The sequence below is a fragment of the Triticum aestivum genome, chromosome 2B (genome assembly GCF_018294505.1).
Source record: "Triticum aestivum cultivar Chinese Spring chromosome 2B, IWGSC CS RefSeq v2.1, whole genome shotgun sequence".
NCBI lineage: Eukaryota > Viridiplantae > Streptophyta > Magnoliopsida > Poales > Poaceae > Triticum > Triticum aestivum.
Window position 1 is genome coordinate 432,241,020 of NC_057798.1, and position 20,750 is coordinate 432,261,769.

Below are 20,750 nucleotides of genomic sequence, written 5' to 3' on the forward strand. Positions count from 1 at the left end.
GTGGCATGTCGCCTTCACATCAACAGATCCAAGGGTAAAATACATGGGGGCATTTATGCTACTCGCTTGGCGACTCACTTTAACGTGCAGATATGCCAGGATGACCATCGTTTGCCCAAGGTTTACTTAGATAGAGCAGTTATGGAGGACCACCAGTTTATTGCTGCTGATTACCCTGATATTGATATTCCTTATAACTTAGTTTTTAGTGAGAAAACTCATGATATTATTCCATTGCCTGCACCTGCTTTGTTTGATCATGTTGCCAGGGGTGGATATAGGATTATGCATGAGGACATTGTCGCTTACCGGAACAATCTGGCTGCGGCACAGGAGGAACCTCAACAATGGGACCCTCAGGTGCCTGCTCCCCACCACTTCAACATTGGACCTCACAGTTTCTACGACTGGTGATCACCAAGTTAGGCCAAAGCCTAAGCTTGGGGGAGTACGTATTCCCACCGACATTACATTCATGTTCACACATTTCATTCCAGTCGTCGGTGTTCACACTTTTTCATTGTATTGTCCATGTTAAATTTATTTTCTCGCTTTCTTCTTGTGTGTTTGAAAAACTTTGAGAAATCCAAAAATATGTTTCTTGCTTCCTTTTGATTTTCTCTTCCTAGTTTAAATTTTCGTACCACTAAAAAGAAAACCCAAAAGGATTTCCTTGTTCTTCTTTTACTTGTTGGGATCCCCGTGTAAATAGTTTTTCTCTTTGCTTTTCCCTTTTTATTTGCTCGTTAGCAAAAAACCAAAAACTCCAAAAAAAATTTAGTGTGTCTCTCTGAATTTCTTTTCTTTTTTATTGAGTCATGCCGAGGAGAAGACCACGATGAAAATGTTGAATGGATCTCATTTGCATTATTGTTGATCTAACGAAGAGCCCATATTACCTTGTCTTCTCCTTTTGAATAAAATGTTTGCAGATTCCAGCTTAGTCCATGGCACTCTTGCACTGTTATTATTATTTTCATATCGTTCGGTCATGCAAGTGAAAGGCAATAATGACGATATTCGATGAACTGGCCATGGCAGAAAGAAACGGGTATGAACTTGACTTGTTCTATTTTTGTAAATATGTTTAACCTAGTATCCATGATTCAGCCTATTATGATCAAACATGTCTGCAGTGACAATTAGAGATTATAGTTTCTCATGCCATGCATAAGTAGCTAGGAGTGGATAATGATTTATCTTGGATGTCAACATTGCATTAAAATGATTGTGATGTATTACGATGATATGGTATCCTCCTCTGAATGTTCGAGTGGCTTGACTTGGCACATGTTCATGCATGTAGCTGAATCAAAACCAACATAGCCTCTATGACATTTATGTTCATGGTGTTCATATCCTACTCATGCTAGTATCCAATATTACTTATGCATAATGCATGTTCATGACCGTTGTTGCTCTCTAGTTGGCCGCTTCTCAACCTATTTGCGCCTTCGCCTATACTTAGTGGGAACTCTGCTTGTGCATCAAAAACCTGAAACCCAAATTATTCCGGATGAGTCCACCATACCTACCTATATGTGGTATTACCCTGCCATCCTAAGTAAATTTGCATGCGCCACCTCTAAAAACTTCAAATAAACATCCCTTTTGTGTGTCTGGATTGTTCATAGAGTGACAGGAGGTAGTTGGTATCTTCCATGCTAAGCAGGTTATTCTCAGGTTGGGTGTTTATTCACTCACCATTTCACGAAAAAAGTGCGGTAATAGGGATTCCCAGTCCCAAATTGCAAAAAGAACTTAGCAATAATCAAACAAAAACTTCTATGGAGCAAAAACCTTTACTTTACCGCTTGGGAACTGCTACCAATTTGTTTAGCATGGAAGATATTGATAACTGATGGTCACAAAGTAAACAAGAAGGGTGCATGTCTCAAAATTTCATTTACCGTTGTTTTAAAAACTTGAGCTCTAGCACCTCTGCAAATCACTACTTCCCCCTGCAAAGGGACTACCTATTTACTTTTATGTTGTGTCATCACCTTCTCAAATAAGCGCCAGAACCTGAGAGCACTGATGTCATGCTGATGCATTGTGTGTAGCTAATGTTGGGTGCATCATGACTGGATCTTTTCTACCATGAATTACAATGTTTAGTCGCTGCTTGAACTTTGGGGGTGCTCTGCATTTATGTTCTGCGGTCTCGGAAAGGGCTATCGAGATACCACTATTGTCATATTGTATCATGGTTGTTTTGACAACGTGTTTCTGTTTGAGATGTCTTATTATTACTCGCTAGTTGATTATGTCATTGAAATGACTGAATATAATTTTTAAGAGTTATTGTCGACATGGTTAGTTATATTTTTTACTGAAAACCTGGGTGTTGTTTAAGCTTATTTATGAAACAAGAGCAAAAGAGTTCGTAAAAGTTTTTTCTTTTTCACTCTCAGTTTATCAACTGAATTGCTTGAGGACAAGCAAAGGTTTAAGCTTGGGGGAGTTGATACGTCTCTATCGTATCTACTTTTCCTAACGCTTTTCCTCTTGTTTTGGACTCTAATTTGCATGATTTGAATGAAACTAATCCGGACTGACGTTGTTTTCAGCAGAACTACCATGGTGTTGTTTTTGTGCAGAAATAAAAGTTCTCGGAATGGAATGAAACTTTGCGAGGATTTTTATACAATAAAAGAGAATTTCTGGAGCCAAGGACCACCGGAGGGGGCACCTGGGTGGGCACAACCCACCAGGGCACGCCACCCCCTCCAGGCGCGCCCAGGTGGGTTATCCCCACCTGGTGGCCCCGTAGACCCTGAAACCAACGCTATAAAATCCTATTTTTCCAGAAAAAAACGGGGAAGAAAGAATTATCGTGTTTCACAAGATGGAGCCGCTGCCATCTCCTGTTCTTCATCAGGAGGCCAGATCTGAATCCTTTTTGGGGCTCTAAAGAGGGGGGTCTTCTATCTTCGTCATCACCAACACTCCTCCATCGCCAATTCCATGATGCTCCCCACCAGGAGTGAGTAATTCCTTCGTAGGCTCGCTGGTTGGTGTGGAGTTGGATGAGATTCATCATGTAATCGAGTTAGTTTTGTTAGGGCCTGATCCCTAGTATCCATATGTTCTGAAATTGATGTTGCTATGACTTTGCCATGCTTAATGCTTGTCACTTTGGGTCCGGGTGCCATGATTCAGATCTGAACCATTTATGTTATTACCATTATATTCATATTCTAGATCCGGTCTTGCAAGTTATAGTCACCTACTACGTGTTATGATCCGGCAAACCTGGAGTGACAATAGTCGGGACCACTCCCGGTGATGACTGTAGTTTGAGGAGTTCATGTATTCGCCGTGTGCGAATGCTTTGTTCCGGTTCTCTATTAAAAGGAGGCCTTAATATCCCTTAGTTTCCAATAGGACCCTGCTGCCACGAGAGGGTAGGACAAAAGATGTCATGCAAGTTCTTTCCATAAGCACGTATGACTATTTACAGAATACATGCCTACATTATATTTATGAACTGGAGCTAGTGTCGTATGGCCCTAGGTTATGACTGTCTCATGATGAATATCATCCAATAAATCACTGATCCAATGCCTACGAATTTACCTTATATTATTCCTGCTAAGTTACTATTGCTGCTACTGCTATCGTTACTGCTACAAAATCACTGCTATCATTGTTACCGTTACTATTGCTGCTGCTACTATTATCAAAACTATCATACTACTTTGCTACTGATAACTTTACTGCAGGTAATTAATCTCCAGGTCTGGTTGAATTGACAACTCACCTGCTAATACTTGTAAATATTCTTTGGCTCCCCTTTTGTCGAATCTATAAATTTGGGTTGAATACTCTACCCTCGAAAACTGTTGCGATCCCCTATACTTGTGGGTTATCAGGATAACATCCGGGAATGTTTTCCCGAAGTTTGGCACTTTCAGACAGGTGAAATGGAGGGGTGGTTCCATGTTCACTATGCTAGGCGCGTGTGGCGGATGAATGAACTGCGTATTCGGATTCGTCTCATTTTTCTGAGCAACTTTCATGTATAAAGTATTTTCATCCGAGTTACGGTTTATTTGATATGACTTTCTGAAGTTTTAAACATTTCTGAAATCCTAGAATTAAATTTAATTCGAATTAATAAACAAGTAAATTGCTATGGGTACACATGAGTCTACCCAGCAATGTGTGCATGTGCATGACATGTGGGGCCAGAGGGCCCAATTGACCCAGTCAACTTTGACTGGTCCATTGATGAACAGTGTCAGCGGGGCCCAGTTGTCATTGACAGTAGTTTAATTGATTTTGAGTATCTAGTTTAATTGGTGGTGGGACCCAACTATAAGTGCCAGTTTTATTTAATAGGGGTCTATTAACGTTTCAATTAATCTAATTATTCGGTGGGGTCTAGTGTCAGTGGCATGGGGGTGGTTAGCGCTAAGTTAATCCATGCCACATCAGCAAGCGAACGGGGGCGAGGCCGAGCTCGCCGTGTGGCTCTTCCGGCCGCTCCCGACGACGGCTAGAGGTGGGCACGGGGCAGGGGCGCCGATGCGTGCGGTGCGGCGGCGGCAGCCAGCGGCGGTAGCAGGGGGCAGTAGCAGCATTGAAGGCAGCAGAGGACAGGGGCAGCAGTGGAGCGCGCCTGGGTGCGGAGGTAGGTAGCACCGCAGCTACAGCAGCAGCGAGCGACCATGGAGCGCGCAGGCAACGGCCAGCGGGAGGGCGAGGGCGGCGACAACGGCGAGTGAGGCGAGAGGTGTGAGCAGGGGGGCGAGGCCACGAGTAGGCAGTCGTGCGCGGAGGCGAGTTCGCGGGCGGGCAGCGGCTGTGGCCAGGCGCGGCGGCGCGCCGGTGCAGATAGGTGTGTCCAGGGGAGCAGCAAGGCGCGCGCAGCGGTGGCAGAGAGCAGCAGTGGGCGTGCGCGGGCGCGGCCGGGGCTCACGGGCACGACCAATGTGAACTCGCCGAAGCGTGATGGGGCAAGCAGACGCGGCCACAACGAGCAGAGAGAGGGAGGACGGGGGAGCGCTCACATGCGCTGGCGAGAAGGGGGCGTCGAGGTGCAGGGAGGTCCGGCGAGGGAGAGGCACGGGAGGTTTGGTGACGGCAGCAGGCTTCGGGGCGTCGGCGATGTGCGGCGGGGTGGCGCGCGGTATCGGTGTCGGCGGGGTCGGAGGCGCGATTGCCCCGATCCCGATCCAGACGGGGGAAGGAAGGGGAGGAGTGAATCGTTGGGGAAGTGGGATGGGTGGACCGGTCTAGGTCACGGGTGAGTCGGGGGGTTATGGGGGCGCCGACTGGGCCGGCCTGGCCAGCCCAGTGGCCAGCTAGGCCGAGGCCCAGCGAGGGGAAACCTTTTGTTGTTCTTTTATTTTATTTTTTTAGTTCTCTCTTTTTTTAGTCCTGTTTTAGTTTTAGTTTTATAAAAATTATCACTGGTGCCTAAATTTGTATTTATAATTATAATACTGCCACAGTAATTCTTAATCCATAATAAAATAGTTTAATATTTTATAAAATTCAATATGTGTTTATCTAATTGTTTTAACTATTGTTTTAACTATTTTAGAGCCTTTAAACACTTTAGCAAAGTTTGGTTTCTCCACCACAATTATGTATGATTTATCTGACACATTTAGAACATTTTAGTTTTAATGTTTGAAAACATTTACCGTTTGACGTGATTTTTAATTTGAATTTGAATCGGTCTCGAATCATTGCGAGTTTATCAACAGTAACCGACGTGATGTGGCATCATTAGCAGATGTTCACTGTAGCTTAATTATCCGGGAGTCACCCCCGGCGGCGGTTGTCGTGGACTACCTATCGAGCTACTTGGTGGCGAAGTTGTACCCAACCTTGTAATGCTCCAGCCATGGCGGCATCTGGACGGTAGGCGACACCATCGAGGCTCCGCAGCCTTGGCCGCGACCAGCACGCCCACCGTCACGGCCTCCATCAGCACGCCCTTCGCTGGCCTTCCACTTCCTGAGTTTTTCCTCCTTTGCGGCCTTCGCTTTGACGCGGTGATTTTGTCGTGTCACCGAGTTGATCTTCTGGGTGAGCGTGATGCTCGGATCCTCCTGCACCTCCACCACCTCCATCTCTGGCTGGTTCTCGTCCGGTTCCATGCATCGACATCGGGAGCGAAGAAGAATGTGGAAAAAAGAGCGGGAATTGGGTGAAGACTGGCATGATGGAAGAAGAGAGTGGGGGATTTTGGCGCAGAAACAATGCAGGATGCTACAAAAGTGTGGGATGCGCCTTCCTTTTGGGTGGGCCATGGATTTAAGAGTCAGATGTGTCTCGTGTCCAAACTCCCACATAGTCCCCACGCTTGGTTCCAGTTTGTGGGAAAAACATGGTCCGGACTACTCCATGGACGGATGAGTTTGGCGTTGGATGGTTTCCAGGGTCTGGACAGCGCGGCCGAATGTATGCTGACACTTTAAGAGTCAGCTTTGGTGATGCCCTTATACCAGTCTAAACTAAGAGCATCTACAACTGGACTAGGAAAATCCGGACCCTGAAACGCCCGCGGACGCGCCCAGGCATGTCCTCGGGCAGTGGCCGGCCAATCCTAAAATTTTCTCATTTGCATCCAGATACCTCATATTAGAAATCTTAAATCCATACAAAAGCATGAAAAGGATAAAATCTACATAGTACGTAGATCAACTACCCTAGTGTCCATTATCTCCAGGATAAAATCCACATACTACGTAGATCAACTACCCTAGTGTCCATTATCTCCGTGCCCGGCTCCAGGTACATGGGCCGCAACCGTAGCTTCGGCTCCTCCGCGTCAGCCTCCGCATCCATCTCCGCTTCGACCTCATCGAAGAGCGCGGCGGTCGCCGCTCGTCCCTGTCGGATGAACTGTCGGTTGGCCTCCACATAGGCTTCATTCTGGATGGACTCCAGGATGGCCTACTACTCCGCCATATCGGCCGCTTGGGCGACGGCGAACTCCGCCTCCACGTCCTCCATATTGAAACCCGGAGCCGGCGCCAGCTCCAGCTCCGGCTGCTCCGCCTCGTCCTCCTCCGGATCCGCCACCTCCATGGGAGTCGGCTGCTGCTTCTGTCCCTCCTCCTCCACCGCCTGTTCATCCTCCTCCTCCTTCGGCTTTGACGAGTCCGAAGGCAGCCCGGTAGTGATGCCGGCGGGGCATGTAGTGCGCCTCGCCTGGATCTCCTCCTCGATCTAGTACTGGCGCTCTGGCGTGAGCATAACGTACGTGGTTATCTTCTGCCGGACCATGGCGAAGCCAAAGAGCGTGAGAAGAGCGGGAGAGAGAAGGTAGATGGGCTCAGGCTGACGGCGCGGAGAGGGGGAGGTGGATGGGCTAGGGTTGAGGGACGCCAACCGGTTTAAATAGCCGAATTTGGCCTCGGACGGCAAGCCGAAGCGGCGTCACGTGGCATTCACACCCCCCACATGAGGAGATGTCCGTCGGATCGTCGGGTTTCTGGGCGATTCCGCGTAGGACTTCATCATCAGTCCGACATGACGGACGCGTCCGGGCACGCCCGGTGCCCCATATCCGCGACATATTTGAGCTGGATATGAGAGGCACCGGTTAGTTCGCCTGTTTGAGCCCCTTTTGAAGTGCCCATCTAAATTGAATTTTTATGACCGGTCAGTAATCAGACCGTCCGCCCAAGTGTTTGAGACTGGTTTGGGATGCCGGAGTCGTCTAGAGCCTCAAGAAGGCAGGTGTCGGCCTTGCACGGTGGAATTTCCACGTGCGCGCGTACAATGCAGCACCACTTTATTCGGTACCAGTACTTTGGGGTGGACAACACAAGGGGACAAAACAGCGGGTCTCCTTCTCCGCGTTGATTCTTGAATCACGGAACGGAAGGAAGGAGCCGAGCCGATCCCCACTCCATCTCGGGTCACAGCAACTTCTCTTCCCCTCCTGCGTCCCAGCTGTTGCACTTTTCTGGGAAAGAACCCTTGGTGCTATCCTACCCCCCCATCCAAGTCCAAGCACAAGCAGCATCAGCGCCTTCACCCACTTGCTTCCTTACTGTTTCAGTTCTTGTTTGTTTGGAGTCGGGGCTTCCATTTCGTGGAGTTCTCGTCCAACCCCCTCCTTCCATGAGAGCTTCGAGGCGGCCGGATCTCCGCAAGTGACCATGAGCCAGAGTGAGTGGAGCTCTCTCATCCTTTGTTCCGTTTGATTCTTTGGTAGGGCTTGTGAGTTGACCTGGGCGGGACTCGACTTCTTGACCGGGGAGTCTAGTGCTTGTTAAGGTTGATGCAGTAGCAAGGAGGCCTTCTTCTTCTTGTGTAAGGCATTTAACGCTAGATTGTGTATTTCACCTTGGAATTGCTCTTTCTTGGGCCCTTCTAATATTATTGCGGCGATGATCAAATTTGGTCTGCAGCCGATCCTTTTCAGTAGCCGGGGCCATTTTTTCATGTTATACTCTATTTTTTAATTCTTATTACAAGGTCAATGGCCGTAACTGCTACAGTACCGTTTAATCAAAGAAGAGTTCAACTGTTGCTCAAGATGGTTTAATCAGCTTGTTTTCCATGACCTAGGGTTCCAAGTCTTAAATATTTCCGTTTTAATTCTGATCGAATGTAGAGTATAAACTTCTGGAAGCAGAACTATTATTTTCATTAAGATTTGTTGGGTGGCACTAGGCTTGTCTTAGGATTTCAAGTAATTCTGGTCTTCACCATATTGTTGTGCTTGTGCAAACATTGGATCATGTTTGACTTCCCAGCTTTATGTAGCATCATTGTTTCGAGGAGAGAATGATTGATTGCTTCAACTCATGCATAACTAAAGGTTACCTTAATTTTGGGCCTGGTACACAACCGACTACTACTTTATCTTATCTTCCAGTTCTTCCTCGCTTAGGTTTCGACATCAACGTGCTTCTCAGAGAAGCAAAGAGCAGGTGGTTAAAGCCTTCTGAAGTCTACTATATCCTGTTGAATCATGAGCAGCTCCAGATCACCCACGAGCCACCGAATAAGCCACCCAGTAAGCACATCTCCTTAATTTTGAGAAATTTGCTTTTACTTATATTTTACAATAACAGCGTCATTTGTTCTCTAGGTGGTGCATTATTCCTTTACAATCGCCGTGTGAATCGGTTTTTCCGGAAAGATGGTTATGCATGGCGAAGGAAGAAAGACGGAAGAACTGTCGGGGAGGCTCACGAGCGATTGAAGGTTTGCTTCAGAAAGCTCAGTATAGTGTCACAGTATTCCAGTTATTTTGTCTTGTCAACACTCTTGCCAACAAGAGAGGTTGCCGTCTGTCAGGACTTGTCGGGTCACTATGTGTGCAAGTTCCTTCTAATAATGCATCATCCTTGCAAGTAGCGACACAATTGTACAGTCTGTGTGATGTTGTCTGGAAAATAAAATATCACAAATTATTCAGATCATTCACATCCATTTAGTTGAATTGCGTTGACATTTGTACATATTCATTTATAGTTCTTAAATGGATATCTTTGCCCAATCTGCTTTACCGTATAGTTTTTACTGCTCTGGCAAGCAATACATTGGAATTGGGACAAGGCAACAAGAAACAACTATGTCATTTTTTAGTCATTCTTTTACTTGATTTTTTTTGCGATCATTCTTTTACCTGAATATTGTATAGCTGAAATATCTTTATTTGGTGTTCTCTGCAGATAACTTACTTATGGTTTGGAATTTGAATATTTAATTCTAGAGATAACTTTAATTTATGAGAGACAGTGCAAGTGACAGGAGTCTTACATCTACTGTTCTTGCAAACAGTGTATTGGGCTTGTTCCTTTCTTTTAGCAATACATGTGTCTATGTATGTTGTGATATCTTAGCAATCACAGCAGTGCTAATACACATGCCTAGAAATGAGAAGATGTTGTATGGTTAGCTGCTGCCTTGTGACCTCATGGTCACGGGTTCAAGTCCTGGAAACAGCCTCTTGCAGAAATGTAGGGAAAGGCTGCGTACAATAGACCCAAAGTGGTCGGACCCTTCCCCAGACCCTGCGCAAGCGGGAGCTACATGCACTGGGGCTGCCCCTTTTTTTTTAGAAACTTTGTACTAAATCAGCAACAATTAATATGGATCGGAGGGAGTAATGGATTTTACCGAAAAGTTTATAAGTAGAACTTCAGAATTAGTTGTTAATCAACACACTTAGCACTTAATCTTATACTCCCTCCGTCCGGAAATACTTGTCATAGATATGAATGTGTCTAGATGCATTTTAGTTTTATATACATTCATTTTCATCCATTTCGATGACAAGTAATTCCGGACGGAGGGAGTATATGACATTTTCATATCAATGCAGGTTGGAAATATTGATGCTCTGAGTTGCTACTATGCTCATGGAGAGCAAAATCCATATTTTCAGAGACGATGTTTCTGGATGCTGGAACCGTAAGATCAGCTTCGCCATTAAGCTATCTCAGTATCTTAAGACTTCTTTGAGATTGTGAACTATGCCATTTATAATTTTATGTTACCGTTAGGTTGCAATTGTGCTAAGATGCCTGAGTGCTACTTGCTCCGTTCACAAATATAAGATGTTTTGGATATTTCAATATGGACTACATACGGACTGAAATGAGTGAAGAAACACACGAAAATAGTGAACGTCTTGTAATAGTGAGCGGAGGGAGTACTTGCTATTCATTTGCTATCTAGGAAACATTGCAAACATTTTTCTATGCAAAGAAGAGCGATTGGTACTATTTATTATAATACATATTCTCCTTTTCTGCAGTGCATACGACCACATTGTGCTGGTACAGTATAGAGAAGTAGCCGAGGTATGTGAGTATTATCTTTGGGAGCAAATATAGATTGCCATGATATCCTTTCCTGTGAATATTTTTCTGGTATTATCTGGTCAAATCATCTGTCTGGGAAGTGGGAAATAAATAGTGAGAGAACTTGACTGAGTGAGCTAACATATCCACATGTAAAAGGCTAATCAACAGTATCAGCTCATGCTGAAATTGAACTGGTCATCATGTGCTAAAATGTTAACCAGCGCAGCATTTCAGTCATCTCACTAAAATGAATATTCAATAACACTTATCAGCATGAGTCCATATCAGGATTAAGTTATACAATCTATCATTAGGAAGTGTCAAACCTGACCGTGGTTCTCTTCCACAGAGCAATCACTTGTTGCAGAGTGCTCTTGTAATATTGCACGTAAAACACCGAATAAATAGAAGTGGAAACTTACAGTTATGGTTGTACACATATAATATAAGTGATAACTGCTGCCCTGCGCCTTAAACATTTTCATAATGGATTAGATAAGGTCATTGCACTATTCCAGAGAAATTTCTTACGACCATTTGCGTAATTGGGTCTTTTAATAGGATTCTTACGACATTTCCTATCTACACAATTATAATCTGTTCCCACCAAATAACTGAAGTGGATTTTTTTTTTCTTTGTAACTAATCCACACTGTTATAATCTGGTTTCACAAAATAGTGGTGCAGGTCTTCTCTTAAACTAATCTTCAACGTCCAAATCTGACCCTGGCAAAAATAAGCAGTGATCTTTTCTTTTTATCTCAATTGACGTGAGAATTTCGATCCCTCCAAACGAATGCGGCACCTTGATCTCACCTATTGATTATGAGCAATTTAATATGAACTTGAAAGTAGTATTCAAATCTATTTGATTTGATCTCACTCTCTTGTATAGTGATAAATTATTTCCATCCAATCTTTTTAATTTGAATACAATGGGAGCACATCCAATGAGTATATTTTTTTGCATGGAACTTTCTTATAGGGGCGATATTATTCAACATTGTCAAATGGATCTGCGGGATCTCTTTCGACCTTGAGTTATCCAAATGACATACATGGAAAGCACGGCTCCACATCAGACTTTAGCGAGGGCAATGAATCCCACCAGAGTTCTGTAACTGAAGTAAGTTCTTATTCTGCAAACAAAGAGGAAAACCATGACAGTGGCGTTCTACTAAGTATACCGGAGCTTCAGCAATCAACTGTAATGGGGATACCAGAGCTTGACCAGAGTAGTCTGGAACGAAGTTCAGAATTTTGCATGGTAAATAATAATGATTCTACAAACACATCTGGGCTCAACCAAGCTTTGAAGAGCATTGCTGAGCAGTTAAGTTTGGGTGATGATGACTACATTTACATAAATCAAGCGCGTTCTTTGGACTTCACTACAAATACTGAGGCTGCAGATGTACAGGGAAATCAGACAAGCAACAGTCTAGGTAAAGTTTCTGGTAACCCTGCATATCTTCCAAGCTAGATACATGGAAAAGCTAAACTAGAATATCAAGATTGATAAATAAAAATGGCATACTGACAAGCATGCTTTGTGCTTGATTTGCCAAAAGTTTCTCTCCTCACAGTACACCTTTGTGATTCAACCTTTTTTGCCGGCGTCTTGATATCACTTAATTTTGTGCCAAAAGTTTCATCTAGAGACGTCAATACACACTATAAGGCGTCACACTCTGGACTAACTTATTGATTGTCTGATATTGTAAATTAAATCATACGCATCCTTATTCAGGTGACGATGAAGCAAATCAAATTCGACCAGAAGGAGCTCATGGTGTTGGCAGGGGGATATCATCATCATGGGAAAATGTTCTGCAGTCCGATTTAGGTTTGCCAGCTTCATCTACATACCAGGTAAGGAAATGGTGACTGATTTTTATTATCCTCGTGTGATTTCTTCAACGTAAAGAATGAGTTGTGAAGAGTCTACTGTGTTATTCTGATTGCTTTTTTAAGAGGGATACCTGCAAAGTCTTCATGGTTTAATACCTTGAAGACACTTTCTTTAACTAATTCATCGAGGGCATTTAAGTTGCTGTGCATTTAAGGTTTGGGCCATGATAGTACTACTCCCTCCGTCCCAAAATTCTTGTCTTAGATTTGTCTAGATACGGATGTATCTAACACTAAAACATAACTAGATACATCCGTATTTGGACAAATCTAAGACAAGAATTTTGAGACGGAGGGAGTACTTTAGTAACAGAATGCATAAAATGAAATGTCCTAACCATCTTGTTGGCTCCATGTCAAAATTGTGGTCAGAACGTACTTTACCATGCCCAGAACTATAACAGTTGTTTTACTATGTAAAGAGTGGTGATTCTTTCTTTGTTACCACCCTCAGTGAACTGTGTTGACACCTACATTTTACCATGAACAGTTTGGTGCCCACTATCAGCAAAGTTCGGAATATCAACCACCAGGAGGCCTAGACAGCAGTAATTTGCAGCTGCAAATTTCTGCCGCTAAAAGATTTCTTTTGGGATCAGAAGACCCTATCGACTCACCATCTTATATACCAAGAGATGAAGGAATCAATGGCATTAATACTCTTTCAGCTCATGACAGTAGTCTTGAAAGCTGTCTGAACCCGGATTGGCACAGAACAACACCTGTAACACTTCAAAGCAGTTTGTACCAAAGCAATTCATGTGGCTATGAAATATCAGAGTTCTTCGACAATGGCCAGTTTGAACCGTCCTCCGAAGAAGATACAAGATTAACCGTGAAACAGAAGCAACAGTTTAGCATTCGTGAGATCTCTCCAGAATGGGCATTCTGCTATGAGGTCACCAAGGTACACCACAAACATTTTAGCTTTCTACGTCTTAACACCAACTATTCTTACGTCTTGTTGTTCCTCTCTCAATGAAGGTCATCATTACTGGAGATTTCTTGTGTGACCCGTCGAATATATGCTGGGCAGTAATGTTCGGTGACACTGAGGTGCCTGTTGAAATTGTTCAGCCAGGTGTTCTCCGCTGCCACACGCCACTACACAGTGCCGGAAAGCTCACACTCTGTATTACCACTGGGAATAGAAAAGTTTGCAGTGAAATCAAGGACTTTGAGTTCCGTGCAAAGTCAACGGCCTCTAGTTTCATAGATTTCGCACCGTCATCTATGAAGTCTACTGAAGAGTTGTCACTTCTTGCCAAGTTTGCAAGAATACTTTTGTGTGACAACGGATCCTCTGCAGCTTCAGGTGATGATCCTCAGCCTGGACAGAGTCCAAAACTTAAAATGAATGAGGATAACTGGCAGCGGTTGATTAACGAACTTGATGTAGGATGTGAAAATCCACTAAGCAGGGTTGATTGGATCATGGAGGAATTGCTGAAAAGTAAATTACAACAGTGGTTATCATTGAGGCTCCAAGGAGATGATGGAACGTGTTCTCTGTCCAAAAATGAGCAAGGTATCATACACTTAATCTCTGCGTTGGGCTATGACTGGGCACTGTCTTCAGTTCTCAGTGCTGGCGTTGGCATAAATTTGCGTGATTCGAATGGATGGACTGCACTTCATTGGGCTGCTTATTATGGAAGGTAATCAGAAAAATATATTCTACCGCTGGTTATTTAGATTCCGTTTTGACTAACCAGGACGAATCTTAACGTAAAATCAATGGTATAGGATTTAGATGTGCAATACTTAAGGCACATCTAGATGTGCCTTAGCAAACCTGTTTATTATAACTCTTAACTTCCTAAAAAGTTATTTACAGTTCTTACAAACAAATAATATATTCTTCCATTGGCTGAAGAAACCGTTGTTTTTCCAAAATTTCAAATGTGGTTGTACTTGGGTACTCTCAGCCCCCATGCCACTAACTTTGTAACAAGTAATGCCCAACTGCAGAACGTAGGTCACAAGTGAAGTAGAAATGGACACTGTATGTTGAATAGAAAAGATAACCTTTTAGCATCCAAGATGTCTTGACTAATGAATTTTGTGCACACAAAATGCAATACATCAGCATATCTTGAAATGACAGTGTATTTTTTTTTTTACATCTCTCTCCATATGTTAGCGTGTATTGCAATTTATTGGCATGGAACTAGCAAGCAACCTTGTTAAGTAAGTCTGTTTTTATTGCAGGGAAAAGATGGTTGCTGCACTTCTTGCTGCTGGTGCTTCAGCTCCAGCAGTCACCGATCCCACTGCACAAGATCCAGTGGGAAAATCAGCAGCTTTCCTGGCTTCTGAGCAAGGACATGTGGGCCTTGCCGGCTATCTTTCAGAAGTGGCGTTAACTAGCTATCTTGCATCGCTGACTATAGAAGAGAGTGGTATTTCAGATGGATTAGCTGCAATTGAAGCAGAGCGAGCAGTAGAGAGCATATCTCAGAGGAGTGCCCAACTTCATGGGGGCACAGAGGATGAACTCTCACTGAAAGACTCTTTGGCGGCTGTGAGAAATGCAGCTCAAGCAGCGGCACGAATTCAGAATGCCTTCCGTGCCTTTTCTTTCAGGAGGAGACAACACAAGGACGCTCGACTTAAGGATGAATATGGGATGACACAAGAAGATATAGATGAACTTGCAGCTGCATCAAGGTTATACTACCAACATCATGTTTCGAACGGTCAGTTTTGTGATAAAGCAGCTGTTTCAATTCAGAAGAAATACAGAGGTTGGAAAGGGCGCAAGAATTTTCTCCACATGCGCAGAAATGTGGTTAAAATACAGGTAACAGAGTTATAAATATTTGGTTTAAAAACTGCATTCAAGTTGAACTTGCTGGTATATGATTGGGCTTTGAACTAGTACGTGATATCAGGTAGGTTGTGTTTTACTTTGCTAACATTAAAGACCTTACTTTGTACAGGCTCATGTAAGAGGTCACCAAGTGAGAAAGAAGTACAAGACATTTGTAAGCACTGTTAGTGTGCTAGAGAAAGTAATACTAAGGTGGCGCCGGAAAGGACATGGCCTACGTGGCTTCCGAGCCGAACAATCAGTGATGATTGAAGCAGAAGAGGGAGAGGAGGAAGACGATGATGACTTCGATGATGATGAAGCAGTCAAGATCTTCCGTCGGCAGAAGGTTGATGAATCTGTGAAGGAGTCTGTGTCAAGAGTGTTGTCCATGGTGGACTCTCCTGAAGCAAGGATGCAGTATCGTAGAATGCTCGAGGAATTTCGCCAGGCAACTGTAAGTAGTTCATGGATTTGACATTTAAACAATGTTGTGATCACAAGCCAAGTTGCCCAATGAAACTATAGTTCATACCATGATCTAGAAATATTAGAAAGATAAAGAGCAATTTTCTCAAAAGAACAAAAGGACTGAGGTGCTAACCTCTTTCAAGGGGGCGAATCCATATGTAGGGAAATCTTACTCTTTGATGTGTAAAGCATAAAGTAGTGATATGCACAGTGTCAATTTGAAACAAAATACTTCTGAAGAGAAAATACCATTTATTTTTCATAGATGAACTCCAAATGTTGACAGCTATGTAGAACGCATTAGAGTGCATTTGGTTTTGTTCTTTCTATCCAAAACCAAATCTCAGCAGTGCACTTACGATGCTGGTCTAAATGCAGGCTGAATTGGGTGCATCTGATAAGGCAACATCATCGATACTTGATAATGACTTACTGGTAGAAATCGACAAGTTCACATGCTGAAAGGCGCGCGGCGCAAGGAGCGTTTGCAGAGCTTCCTAGAATGATGTGAAGTAACTAGGTCTTTGGTACAGTATGCAGCCCACTGTGACCTGATAGCGTGTGTCCAGTTTGTACAGTGTTTGACTGATTGTTGTAGAGTGATGGTTGTATCGGACGATGTAGATGCCGGGAGTAACACCCTTCTGTTATCTAAAAAGAGGATGACGGTTCTATGTAGTGTTGTCTGTAAGTTATGTATTACGGAGTAATTGGGAATGGCAGGTTATGAACACCATATCAGGTATTTTAACTTAAAGGTTGCTCGGTAGAATTTGGTCAGCCTATTCTTTCGTTTCCACTGAATGATGCATGGCCTACGCAATTTCGAGAACCGGATTGTTCACATGAGCTACTAGTAACTAAATTGATTGTTCGATGATCCGTTTGATCTTTGGATGCAGATGTATTTGGTTATGAAACAAGGAAAACTAAACAATGCAGAAATTGTATGGCATATCTACTGGGTCCCTAATGTGCAAGAAGTATAGATGTAGGTGTTTTACTACAGTATTGCATGAAGGCGTTTCTTGGTTAAGAGCGAATGGCAGGAATCCTCTATCACGTGAATGTGAACAGAACATATTCTTTGCGCCATTCCATCATTCCAAAGGCTCTAAAACTCTCATGCGAAAAACTTAGAAGGATATCAGTTCTACAGAACTCCCTCTGAATAAATACGATCGAATGGGAGACCAATTGCACAGCTATGGACTCAAATATTTTACAGGCATATCACGATCTTTCAGCACTTTCACTTCAAAGAAAAGAATATGCTCCAGACAGAACACAAGTCCACATAAACATTGATCACAAAAGAAAAGAAAGGGAGCATACACAAGCATTGGAGCCAACGTCGAATCCTCAGAGAAAATAGAAGGATAGCTCCTGTTATGGCCATAGCCATATTGGTGCACCTTACACGTGTTCCGGTTACTAGCAAAGCTGCATTTAACGCCACTCGTTACATTTCTCAAATCCTTAAGGGCAATACAGCACAATTTCACAATTTTGTAACAGTGATCAGGTCATATCGCATCTACTTTGGTCATATCCCATTCACTCTCCAATTAAAGAGAGCGCCGTACGCAGTTTGGCCTTGGCACCCATCAAACTGTCAGATCCCTTGAGACTTGTAAGAATTGATTAGCAGCAACAACTCACACTGAGCAAGGGCTTTGCCACATTGATATATCTGATATTAGATCACGGAGTTGATCGATGAGGAGTTTCAGCTGTTTGTTTTTGCTTTCAATTTCCTGCAGCAGAATCCCAATGTTAGACTTCCTTACCAGAAAAATGTACGTTATGTTACATGTTCCTGGATTAAAAGACGGATATTGTAAGTTGCCATACAGCCGATTTGAACTTCCAGACAGCATGGATGCTACTACCTCCGTCCCAAATTATAAGACTTTAGCCTACCAAAAACATCTTATAATTTGGGACGGAGGAAGTACTATACAGAGAAGCTTCCACTAGGGACACACTGGAATAGCTTCTAGTGATTGCTAGGGGTACTTAAAATGATCCATTTTTAATTCTATATAGAAAGGATGGTGCGCTCCAACCTCTGGAAAACCTTGTTGCACTGCTCTAAAGACATACATCAACATTGGTAAATTCAAGGCATGCAGATGATGGCACATAAAAAACAGATGCACTTCTGCGCCTTTACCAGAATAATTCCAGAAACATGTAGAATGAACATACTCTTCATGTATACAACAGAATGAACAAGACAATCCAAGCACTGGGAAACCAGAACCAAGACAAAGAAAAGAACGAGGGGCTCTGTCTGGGAAACTTTAGGTTTGCAGCCAAAGACCGGCCTGTTTTTTGAGGCATTTTTGTCATGAGATTTAAAAAAATTATCAAGCCATATATCAATATGTCATAGGCACCAATATGGACATCTCATTCAAAATAGGTTACTTGGAGGTGCATCTGACGTTCAACGACTGATCTGGTACCAAGTACTGACTGGTTCCTGATAATATCCTGAGTCATGCCTAATGGTATCAATCATAATGATTAGACCTTCTCAAGGGAGTACCTTTCTCAAAGAAGATGCATGCTCTTCCAATCTCTCAATCTCGGCTTGATCACCTTTGGATTCTGTTGGCCCCATCTCCTGAAAATATCCCGACATAATTATAGACGCGTAACAAAATGAGAACCTAGTAATCACGAGCACTGATTTTAATATAAGTGGAAACAGAGGGAATTAGATCGACACTGGATGTTCGTTCTGTTGATTCAATCATAGCTACAGCAAGCAAATTTTATCCAGAATGGCATAAGCATAACTAGTAATAAATCTGTTCACGGAGCAGGATGATAATCAACCCCCTTCCCGAAACCAAAATCTCGGTTCATATAGATATATAGTAGGATAAACAAGTCGTATCTACCCAAAGTTCTTGTTCGCCCCCATTTAATGACCAAAAACTCAATATCTCCTCTGTTCTAGGGAAATAATGGTTAGCATTTTCAACTGCTCAAATGTGGCAAAATTCGTTTGCTAAAAATGTTATGCATTTTATTGATTTATTATCGAGTCAGACAAGAAAAAGGCACTTGACTCACTAGTTTCAAATAGACCCATATCTCCAAAATCGAAATGTCATTTTTCAAAGCTGTACCATTGAACTGTCCCTAATTTAACATCCGGATAGTTGTTCTACAATCTTTCCCACCGAAGGTACATGGATCCCGCCGCACATTCTCCTCAGGTTCACACGCGGTATGATAGATGTTAGGATCGCATGGCCCAGTCCATCAAGTTCTCACCTGAGTAGAGGGCGACACCGCGGCAATGGACGCGCGCAAAGCCGCCACGGCGATCTTGTACCGGTGCCTCGCCTCGTCGAGCGAACCACCAGAGCCCCCCGCGGCTCCCCCCATGGCATCAGCGTCGGAGTCGGCGGAGTGGGGTGGTGGGGGAGCTGCGTTTTGGTGGTGGGGATGCTGGGAGGCGGCGGAAGCGGCGGAAGCGGCGGTGGCGGTGGCGGAGGAGGACCAGAGCGCGGGGTTGCAGAGCTCGTCGTTCATGGAGGAAAGGATCTGGAAAGCGGAGGCTATCGTCTCCTCGAGGTGCCGCTGGCCCTCCGCCGCCAGCTCCTGCCTCCGCCGAGCTGCGACTGAGGCCATTAGTTAATCTCGCCTGAACCCTAGCTCTCGGCCGCCGATCTGAGCTTAGCTCGGTCCTGGTAGCTACTGTAGCTTGCTAAGCACTTTCCGGGCCGACCTAGTTAAGAGCCGAATGGGCTTAAAGGGCGAAACTGGGCTCGTGTCTGGCCTCGCTCGTCCAGCACCATTTATATGTCTCAAAAGTTGCTAAAAAAATGTCTCAAAAATAAAATCTCTACAGTTTTTTTGGATAAATTTGTGTCTACTATTTGAATGCCAGTGCGTTGTCATGGAATACAAAACTGTGAAAGATAAATAACATAATTTACTACATTTTGAAGATTATATTTAAGTCCTAATAATATTTTATTAACAACATCAGCTGAATAGAGAAAATGCTAAAGCTAAGCATATATTTTTATCATGAGAAAAAAAGCTGGAAAAGTAGTAAGCACGAGTTATTTCAGGTACATAGTCTCACCACTCACAGCATAAAATGGTACATCGAGAAAACAAAATAATAATGATTGATTGCAATGATAGAATAAAATGGTACATAGTCTCATCACTAGAGCCATCTCTCCAAGCAAAATATATGTGTTGTCGTGAACAAATAACAGTTCAACGGCGATTAAATTGCAATATTTATGATTATGATCACTCATGGCATAATCTAATATAGATATTATGTCAGTGACATGTAAACTATTAATCCAAGAGTATATACAACTAATACTCAACCCAAAGATTGTTATCCACATGCATCTCAGGGTATTAAGTTCATAACAAACATAGCATTGCAATAAGCACCATGATACAATGTAGACAATAAAACTATCACCCAAGCGTGATAAAAAATCATTGTTTTATTCTTAGTAACAACAATACAATACAATACATGTCTTGTCACCTCTTGTCACTCGTATATAGCACACTGCATGATTGAACCCGCTATCATACACCACTCACTCTGAAGAACTACTAATCAAACTTGGCCAAAGAAGAAAAATAGATCGGTGAGCATATATGACTACTTAGTTATGCAGCAAATGGAACCATAGAAAAGTCAATAAAATTCATGAAAAAATAAGATCATAAAGTGACAATTCATCGTATCCCAATAAACACAACACCGATTA

General features: G+C 43.3%; 2 protein-coding genes across 3 annotated transcripts; one reads left to right on the top strand and one right to left on the bottom strand.

The window, feature by feature from the left end:
* The first annotated feature begins 7,808 nt into the window (after window positions 1-7,808).
* Window positions 7,809-16,750, top strand: LOC123045307 (calmodulin-binding transcription activator 4). 2 transcript variants are annotated; one of them, XM_044468309.1, is made up of 13 exons: window positions 7,850-8,136; window positions 8,864-8,989; window positions 9,065-9,180; window positions 10,304-10,392; window positions 10,739-10,784; window positions 11,773-12,232; window positions 12,538-12,659; window positions 13,189-13,605; window positions 13,683-14,013; window positions 14,098-14,356; window positions 14,910-15,501; window positions 15,641-15,967; window positions 16,360-16,750. In XM_044468309.1, exons 1-13 carry the CDS (start codon window positions 8,127-8,129, stop codon window positions 16,441-16,443), a joined length of 2,979 nt encoding a protein of 992 aa, XP_044324244.1. In that variant the 5' UTR covers window positions 7,850-8,126; the 3' UTR covers window positions 16,444-16,750. The 2 variants fall into 2 exon arrangements, with proteins under 2 accessions (XP_044324245.1, XP_044324244.1); XM_044468310.1 differs by having other exon boundaries at window positions 7,809-8,136; window positions 13,683-14,356.
* Window positions 16,751-17,253: 503 nt separating this feature from the next.
* LOC123045308 (mediator of RNA polymerase II transcription subunit 30) lies at window positions 17,254-19,791 on the bottom strand. Its single transcript, XM_044468311.1, has 3 exons — window positions 19,273-19,791; window positions 18,536-18,613; window positions 17,254-17,738 (listed from the first exon to the last, which is right to left on the bottom strand). Exons 1-3 carry the CDS (start codon window positions 19,630-19,632, stop codon window positions 17,640-17,642), a joined length of 537 nt encoding a protein of 178 aa, XP_044324246.1. The 5' UTR covers window positions 19,633-19,791; the 3' UTR covers window positions 17,254-17,639.
* Between the last annotated feature and the right edge of the window lie 959 nt (window positions 19,792-20,750).